The sequence below is a fragment of the Limulus polyphemus genome, unplaced genomic scaffold, assembly GCF_000517525.1.
Source record: "Limulus polyphemus unplaced genomic scaffold, Limulus_polyphemus-2.1.2 Scaffold882, whole genome shotgun sequence".
In the NCBI taxonomy this organism is placed as follows: Eukaryota; Metazoa; Arthropoda; class Merostomata; order Xiphosura; family Limulidae; genus Limulus; species Limulus polyphemus.
In genome coordinates this window covers 313,074-323,139 of record NW_013666492.1, presented here as the reverse complement: position 1 = coordinate 323,139, position 10,066 = coordinate 313,074, and the positions used below count along the sequence as shown (strand labels likewise).

The window sequence follows — 10,066 nt, the reverse complement described above, 5'->3', positions numbered from 1 at the left end:
CTATACTTAGTACCTACTTAGTTGTCTCTACTTAGTAGTAAAAGTAGTATGTCTAGTACTTAGGTTCGTAGCGATTGTAGTATTAGGTTGGTACGTATATATATATATATATATATATATATATATTGTGAAAATTGACAGCCTGTTTTTCTTGTAGAATAGGAGAACCAGAATTCTTCAGCTAAACTATCTAGTGCTGACCAGGTTAGGTCACCGAATAGTGGGTTGCATGCGTATATGATGAGAAGGAAGTAGTGATAACACAACATCACATAGATATGGGTGACATGCATCTAATAAAACTGAGCAATTGGGCAACCACTAAAATCTAGTTGATGTTGAAGTAGGATACAATAATACATTTTTTGGAGAGCTAGGTAATCTCTAATAGTGATTTTCAGAAAGAAGGAAGGTGTACTAAGATTTTGTGTATTTTAGGTCAGTGAACATGCACTGATGTTTTTTTACTACTACTTACAAAATTAATGCCTGGGTATATTGAAACACACATGTTTGTTTAACATACAACAGGAAGTTGAACTGGATGATGAAAGTAAACCTAAGTAGGGGAGGAATGTGTAAATACATCATCTTGCCATTTGATCTATGTAATGCACCTCTCACTTTCAAAAAGTTGAGAACACTTACATTTCGACAACTGCACTGAGAGAAATATATAATATACAAGGATGACATATTAGTCTTTTGTTGCACCTTTCAGACCACAGCTGAGAATGATATTCTAACTTATCAAAGATACAAGCATGGAATCGACACCAGGAAATATCTGTACTCATATACAAGGAAGTGAATTTTCTTGGACAGATAACAGAGAGGAATGGACTATCAGATTATCCTGCAAAGATTTCAGTGGTTAATGATTGGTCTCAGTCTGAAAACAAATAAAAGTTTGCAGCTTCCCATATTTTGCAACGTATTATCAATGGATTGTGGCCATCTTCTCATAAATAGCTACACCACTGTCTGCATTAACTAAGACTTGTATGCAATTTGTGTGGAAGCAAGAATATGTAGATGAATCACAGTCTTTAACGCATACTTTGGTCAAGGTACCTTTTCTGGTTTATTCTTATCAGGGGTATTCATTCCTCCCAGATATTGATGCAAGTGATGGTGGAATTAAAACGGTTTTGCCATAGGTACAGGATGGTGTGGAGTATGTAATGTAATTGCATACTGCTCATGAATACTAATACTGTGTGAAAAAAAAGGAACTCTTTGAATTTGGAGTATTTCTCAAACAATACTGGCACTACATTTATGTTAGGAAATCCATCATTTGAATAGACAATGCACCACTGACATGGCTGATGAATTTTAAAAATCAAGGAGGTGTGATTGCATATTTTGTAACAATACTGCAAGAGTACAACTTTGTTGTGCACTGCCCAGGTTATCAGCATGGAAATGTTGACAGATTCTCTCTCCATCCAAGAGCCAACTTCATTAGCTAGTTTCTGAACTATAAGTAAGTTTGCATTCAATTATATTTGTTTTGCAGTGTATTTAGTTCTGTACTAGGTTCTGTTTCATTTCTTTTGAGATTTAGTACTTGTAATAGTTACAGGAAAATTTTTCGTTTTTTTTCATTTTGATTCTGTTTTATTTAACAAAGTCATTTCAGTTTATGTTGAGTTGTAACTTTACTTTGTTTCAGTTTGACCTGGCTATTGGTGTATGTATATATGAATATAGCTTCCCTCTGTTGTTTAAGTATTACTGTCATGGTATCATGAGTGCTAACTTTGAAGGTGATTACAAGAAGTTGTGACCTTATTAATTTTTTGTTGAGCATCTGAAGTATACAGCCAAATATTACAAATATGAGACATCTTGCTCATTGCAGACCATGTAATACAAGTTTCATCAGCCATTTTTCCTCATCATTAATACTCTTCATGTACCCATGTGCATTTCTCATATTCTACCACTGATTATGGAAAGTAAATTAAAAAATAATCAGTATTATAACTTTGGCTTTCATAAAGAAATTCTCAATTAGGTCTGTAATAAAATTTTTAGTGTACCTTGAATAAAACCTCACAAATTGATATATTTCTTACATATAAGAAATAAGGGCTCACTTTAGTCTGGTAACAACACTGGTAAACCACACTGAATTGTGAAGTTCAAGACCAAGAATAAGTTTACAATTATCACAGAGTAAATCCCAATTGTGTTATTCTTGGGATAAGTTTGTTTTTCAGTAATTGAGAAGTAAATGTTAACTTTCTTCATTTGGTCAACTTTAATGGCATAGTATAGTTAAATCATTTTGAATTTGATTACAAAAAAATTTATAAATATTAGCTAGACAGATTAATATGTTTCTGGACTGTAACCAACTGATCAGGATTCTATTTAACTTGCCAATTTGCTCTATCAGAGCATTTTCACTCAATAACTAACTTCTGTGTTTAGGATTCTATTCATTCCCTAAAGTTTTTCTAATACAACCCATAACCAACTTCTATTCATTTGTAAATATTTTCATCACAGCATTTTTTACTCCATATTATCTTGATTTGTCAGTATTTTCCATCAAAATATTTTTACCTCATGACCATTTTCCCTGTTTGTTTTTTATAAACATCACTGGCTACTCTTGAGTACCAATATGTGAAATACAATTATCATGTTAATTGTTTTATTATCATGTAGTTTATAGTTGCATCATACATTCTATTCTACACAAATTTCCTTTACTTGCTGAACAGTTCCTACATTCAAAAGCAGTTGAGTTACCAGATTATATATACTCTTTCAATAGGTTGTGCACTACTGACAGTCTGTAGGGGCTCATCTGCTTCTAAGAAGTTGCCAAAATTGAAGCTCAAATCAGGTCTAGTTTTAATTATGAACTGTTAGACTAGCAGGAAGGCAGCTGATCAACAGCCACCAACACAGAGCTACTATAACTTAATAGTGGAATTTGACTGTCACTTTTATAACAAACCCATGGCCTTAAAGTACAAAGTAAAATTCTTTTTTTTGCACCAACAGGTTGTTACCTCAGTTCAACATTCTAAACATTATGCTATGCCTGGCCCTCTCAAATTATGAGCCTAATGGTTGTTTTATATATATAATCAAATATTTTATTGTACTTTTGGGAAAGATAATAATTAACACATTTCAATTTTTCATATTTCCTGTAGCACAGAAGTGCAAGGCCCAAGGCAGTCACTACTTGTGATTAAGACAGGCACTCATCCTGCTACATAAATACAATCCTGTAAATCTGTGAAGAGACTTCACACATTACATTAAAAAAGGCTGAACATGGTCTTCCTACTTTGCACTCAGGAAAAAACATGCAGTGTTTTTCTGGTGGTGGTTAATATTTCAAGTGAGCTGTCAGATGAGAAAATTACCACTTTCTACCATTGGGGCTTTTTATTCACACAGAACAATAAATATTTTCTCTATTATCATATCTCGGGCAGTGTTTTTGATTTTTTCTTATTTCTCCATACACACCTAAAACAGTGTTCATAATCTCAGCAAAACTTTTGATGTGAATGAGTAGCATTCTTGAATATAGTAACAACTTGTAATAAAGCTAACTACAATTACATAATCTTTCCTTACATTATATATATTTACCAACATGCTTGCAGTGATTCACTTATGCAAATGAATTTGCATGCACGGGTGCTTAGTGATGTGTCACAACAGGGAAATAGGAAGAAAACACTTTGACATTGCAAGTATTTGTATTATATTTGCAGAGTTATAAATTGTACCAGAAAATTGGAGCATACTGAATATTTCTGAAATTAATAAATCCTATGGGATTTTAAATAAATAAAAATATTTCTCAATATAACATTAAATGCATTATGGTAAAATTTATACTCTTGAATTTTTAAAGGAAGTAGAAAACCTGTCCTACACTAAAAGTACAATCAATGCTTTTTTAGACACCAAAATGACTACTAGTGTTTATTGGTGGTCTGTATCTTAAAAGGATCAAAATATAAGGAAACAGGTAAAGATTATTTTTCACTAACATTTAAAGATATAACAAAATTTCCTGCTTTGTTGACTTCAATTTTACAAGTTAGCTCAATTACTGATGCAACAACTAACAATTTTTTTAAAAAAAGTGAAAGTTATCTAATCATCAGTATTTGAAGTAAACATTTGATAAAAGTAGACTAACAATTCAGAATTTTATATTTATAAATTAATTTTAACAAGGTTCATAGCATGATACAGATGCTATTTTATAGCCAGTAAATTCAATAGCAATAAAACAAGGAAGGAGGAGGAATAAAACATGACAGTTGTTTCAACAAAATATTTATATAGAACTGTGGAAATCAAAGATGCCAAACTAAGTAATTAAAAATACAATTTACTTAAAAATTTGTTCTATCTTAGATTTCAGTGAATGTTTGTTGAATTTTGTGCAAAGCTAAGACTATCTGCTCTAGCCATCATTAGTTTCAAAGTTATAGATTAGAGGGAAAACAGCTAGTCAACACTACCCACTGACAACTCTCGTCAGACTGAATCATAGGATCTGACCATCATTTTACAATGTATCCAGAACCCCAAAGTACTGAGTGCACGCCAATAGGTTGTACACACTGTAAAGGTAAATTATGAATTATCTCCAGTAAAAAAGGTTTGTAAATTATTTATTTTCTGAAAGTTTCATTATATTAACGTCATTAGGAAAGCATGATTATATTATAGTAAAGCCTAAAATACGTTTGACATTCACTTAAAATAAAAGTCATTTTTCTGGGATTAGTTGCACATATTTTATCTAACATATCTAAGCTGCTAAATCAGAGCACAAAAATTTATTCTTTACCTACAAGTCAAATGCAAACTTTAAGGTGATAATCAGGATACTATTTAGTTAAACATTTACTGAAAAGTTGAATAAATGGTGACACCCATGTGTTTTTTGTAACTTACAAACAAAACTACTGTTTTGTTTTAATACCAAAGATTTAATTAAACAGCGTTACAACAGTTAGATTTATTACTACTGTTAACAAAAGAAGGTTAGAAGCTCACTCACTGTTATACTGGAAAAAAATATCCTTTACTAGTTTTTACAAAGGCAATTATTGAATAAAGTTTTTCCTAGCTTTGTTGAAACTTATACTCTTACTTAATACTGCATTTTTTTTTATTTGTTTTGTATATATATATATATATATATATATATGGATTTATAGGTCTGTGTTGCTATTCAAGACTAATCTTTTAATAAACTACCATCCTTCAGAATTTGCAACTGTCTTAAATCCAAAATTTTTAGCTTTAATTTAACCACTGTCCCTTTAATGTATGATTGATTACATATACACATAAACTTCAAATACATCCAAAAACAGCTTCTATGTCACTATTTTTTTCTTTTACATTTGCTGAGTTGAATTACCATTCCACGTATTGTTATCATCATCACTGTCATTTTGCTGGTTGTTGAGCCGATATATGTTACCTTCACGATATGTAAAACTTGAGCTATCAGATTTTCTGTTTCTCAAATTCCTAGAGAATAAAATTACCATAATATTATTATGTCATTCAAATGATTCTCTGCATAAAAATTTAAATAACTATTCTATCTAACTTTTGTGCAATAAAGACTTGTATTTTTTTGTTGTCTTAATCCATTCTATTAGTGAGTTGTAAAAATGTTTGAATATTTATTGCACACATAGGTACCATTCCCAGAATAATAAAAATGTAGTAAAACAATAACTAACGTCTCTGTTATGTTCAATTAAATATGTAAGCAAATCACTGTTATTAAAAAAACTAGAACAAGTTACAGTTTGAACAAAAGCTGAAGACCAAATTCTGTTGGTTGAAACTGAGATAAAGATGGTTACTACCAACATGATTTTTAGTTAAATGTTAGTACAAAATAAATACTTTTAGAAAACTTACGTTGCATCTTGACTGGAGCTTGGTGAAGAATTTGTTTGGGCATCAATGGTTGAAGGAGTTGCAGAACTAGAAGCACCACTTCCAAACAAAAAATTTGAGATGATGCGCCACAACACCAAGACTGGGCTGATCAGAAACCATAAGTAGCTCACAATACCAGAGCCTCTGTCAGAAGGTATCACAGCTTGTTCCTAAATTTCAGAATCAAAACACAATAAAATAAAATGAGAAAGGCTTATGTGAATGGGTTATCTAATTTTTGCACAGTTTATGACTTTTAGTAACTGTTTTAACACCCATGTTAATCCTCTCACTACAGGTAGGTCAAAGTGAGTGTGGCATGACCTTTTACAGAGTTATGTTCTAAATTTAAACTTCTTTATTATAAATGTGTACAAATAAGTTTGGCATTAAAATGTTGTTAATAAATCAAATTCTAATACAAGTTTTAATTTCTTAGTTTTATGAGGAAATATTAAAATAAATCCTCAATCTCTCCTTGTATAAGAATCATGACATCTCTTCTCTAGGTACCCCCCCATTCTCTAAATTATTTACCACCCCACCCCTTTTTAAGGTATGGAATTTAATGTAAATTACTTACTATAATATAAATATTACTAAGGCAAAGTCTAATTTTTATAGCCTTCAATCTTATTTGCTTAACAAGACATAAACTAGAAAATCAGATACACTTATCACACAACCTGTCACATCCAATACCAATAATTCTCCCTGACATTTTATCATTAAGTACAGTATTACTTAATAGCAGGGATCATGATGAAACAAATGGCAGCCACAAAAACCACCTTTACAATGTCTGAATATTAACAGTAACTATTTCCCAGTACTAGCTGAACAAAACTAAAGTCTATTGAACTTATAAAGCCACATAAATCACTATATAAGTGAATCAAAACTTCAATATTTCAATGAATTTTAATCTAAGTAAATGATTTTTTCCAAACAGGTGTAGAGAAAAAAATTATGAAACCTATCGCTCTAATTCCTCCATAGGTTTCTCATCTCTGGAGTCCCAATGATTCCTTTCTTGTACTGAAAATGATACTAGTAGATATATATATATGAAAAGGACAATGCATTATTTTGGGCATATAATTAGGTTTAAGGGTAGGTTGGTAGAGATCCTGATGAGCAATAAATTCAAATAGGGTATACGAGTAATAAAACTGAATCAAGTATACATGCATATAGATTTAATAGGTTCTACTTAACATGTACATGAAAAATATACATAAATCATACTTTCCTTAGCTTCTTATCATCAGGTTGCATACTGTCACAAGTATGAAGATACTATCAAAATCTGGGAATTTACATTAACTTTTACTAGTATAAATGTGACTTTTAGCTTTAAAACATCAAATTTATGTTAGGTGTACTAGTCTTTTTTATATTATACAATAGCCTCAAAGCATAAAAATGCATTACAATAGTGAATTGCTGAACTTATGAAGTTAGTGATAGGTATATATTTGCATTCACAACAGGTTATTGTACTACAATTATCTTTTATACAGTGTTCAGTTTACACTTATATACAGGTTAGTACTTTTATGTCAGTTACATGCTTCAGCAATGGGAAGATTAAGGTGAATTTGGCCCTGCAATATTTTAATTAGAAGGCTTTCCATATGTCAGTCCAACCCAAAGTTTTGTGAGTTACCTAAACATATGAAACATACTATTTTAATCAATATCCAGTCCAGGTAATTATATACAGAACTGTAAGACCCACATACCATCCATTATATTTGAAAATAAATGGTTGTTCACTTAAACAGATAATGCACTTATGTGTTTTAACCCATTCACTGCAACATCAGTGTTCAATTCCAGTGAAGAACTTTTTCTTGCAGTTTGTTATACTGATGCAATTTTTGCTACATAGTTTTCAAGTCACTAAAACAAGTTGTTTATGATTTCATGGTAAATTCCTGTGATTTGTGATTTTTAGTAGCACTCAAATATCACTTGCACCAGATTTTTATACCTATTGTTTTTAGTTATTTGACTTACTCATTTTGATATATGCATCTAATATTGATAATTTGAGGTAAATCTTGGAGATTCTCTAGTATTCACTGCTTTGATTTTTCTTGGATGAGAGAAACTTCTTGTACAAATGGAAAGTATAGTTGATCCCATTATTTATTTTTTCAAGTTTATGATGGCTAAATAGTGATATATAGCTGCTAAAGGAAAGTAGTGAATGTGACAGTAGCCCAAGATTTATCTCAAAACTTCTGTGAAACCAAGTTATCCAGCTCAAGGTATGTGGCAGTTGTTGATACAACATATTACATAACCACAAGACATATACATCTTTGCAGAGATATAGGGAAAGATAATTAGTATAAGCTGCAAACTCAATGCACAGATATCATGCTTTAGGCCCAATGAAACAACACAGCAAAAGTTGACTTCTATATGTAGGAATGCATATTACTGTTTACATGTTACTCATGTATGATGTTACAACGTTGATAAAGGAAGTTTACTAATAACAGTAAGTCAATAAAATTAGTCTTCCTGTTAATCTTGGTCAACATTCTTAACAAAGCTTGGGTTTATAATGCTATGATAACAGAAAACTTTATGGCTTCTGTAGCTCTGCCCCAGAGTCTCTAGCTACTGAAGAGTTGAATAAATGGTGAGATCCATGTGTTCTTGTAACTTACAAACTAAACTATGTGCTAAAAAAATGGATAAAACTTACAGGTAATACTAGTACAACTGCAGTGGGAACAAGTTGCAAGTCTCGAAGAGGTTTTGGGAAATCTTCTTTCTTAAATTGTCTTCTTGGGAATGTGGTGGATAGAACAAATGAAGAAAATGGGGGACGCACAGACTGAAAGATAAAGATGAAAATTTCTTTAAAAATACTGATTCATAATACAAGTCATAAAAAGACAGTTTTTTTTAATAACTGCAATGAAAATATACTTATTTGACACAGTTGACCAAGCAGAAAAGTATATATTTTGTTCTCCATATGATATAATCCAGCAATCTTGGATAGCTGTGCATGAAACCTGATTTTCAGAAAAGAAGACATTCTAGACATATCATAAAAGACCTTGTGTATTTTTAAAAAAAAAGTACTAGAAAAAAATACTTGATCTACCTGCATGAATAAAAGACTTATCTCATTGATACCAGATGTTTCTTAGTAAACCATGAAAAAAAACAGATGCAAGGTTCAAGTTTTCCCAATAACCCATCATTGAAAATACAACTAATAACTTTATAAAAAATAATCTTAATGATAATAGACATAAGTTAAACATAACATAGCAAAATGACTAACCTTTTTGCAATAGGCTTGGTATAAAATACAGAGTCCGTATACATATTTCCACATGTTAAGTATTTATACGATAAACTTTAATACAGTAAATGTATCTTCACAAAATTGGGTAAATTTTTAGGAACATTACAAGTCTTTTGTACAAAAATAAGATTTTTTAAATGAAGTATTTTTACTAAATAATTGTCTGTGAATATATCAAGTCTGTTTTGTTAATAGTCTGAGTGTTAAATGATTTTCATGTTATGATTAAAAATACTATTCTTCTTCCAAAAAATCTCAAATTTCATTTGCATAATCTCCAAAACCTCCTAAATACATTTCAAACATTTGTTTTCAGGAAGACTTTATATTTATCTCTTAATTTCCCTACCCTAACTCTATACTAGGTTGGTCAGTTTGACTGACCTTGTAACAAAAAAAAAGGAATTGAAATAAATGTAAGTTACCCTTTTTTTCTTTCTAGAATGACTTAAAATTGTAACATGAAACTACATTTAAACTTTATTGTTTTATTGCCTTATGCACCGTATGTAACTGCTATTCGCATAGAATAATAACATGCAAAAAACAGACAATGTCCTATAACGATCACAATTTTTCTAACTATGTGACAAGAGCTGTTACAAATTCATCCAAGCTGGTCAATATGTTTCCCATGGAAACAAAGCTTGTACTAAAAGAGAAATTGACAATTCTCTGCTTAGAATAGAACATAATATATTAGGTTGTCAAGAAATATCACTTTTTGTTTAGATGAAAAAACCCGAACAACTTATATATCAAAACTAA

General features: G+C 30.8%; 1 protein-coding gene across 2 annotated transcripts in view; it reads right to left on the bottom strand.

The window, feature by feature from the left end:
• Positions 1–4,650: 4,650 nt before the first annotated feature.
• Positions 4,651–10,066, bottom strand: part of LOC106461025 (UBX domain-containing protein 4-like) — a 53,427-nt gene continuing 48,011 nt past the window's right edge. For both annotated transcript variants that reach the window (XM_013920804.2, XM_022387835.1), the window contains exons 12-14: positions 8,684–8,815; positions 5,941–6,131; positions 4,651–5,538 (exon numbers count right to left, since the gene is read on the bottom strand). In XM_013920804.2, coding sequence (XP_013776258.1) covers positions 5,403–5,538; positions 5,941–6,131; positions 8,684–8,815 — 459 coding nt within the window. In that variant the 3' untranslated portion in view covers positions 4,651–5,402. The remainder of the gene's footprint in view (positions 5,539–5,940; positions 6,132–8,683; positions 8,816–10,066) is intronic.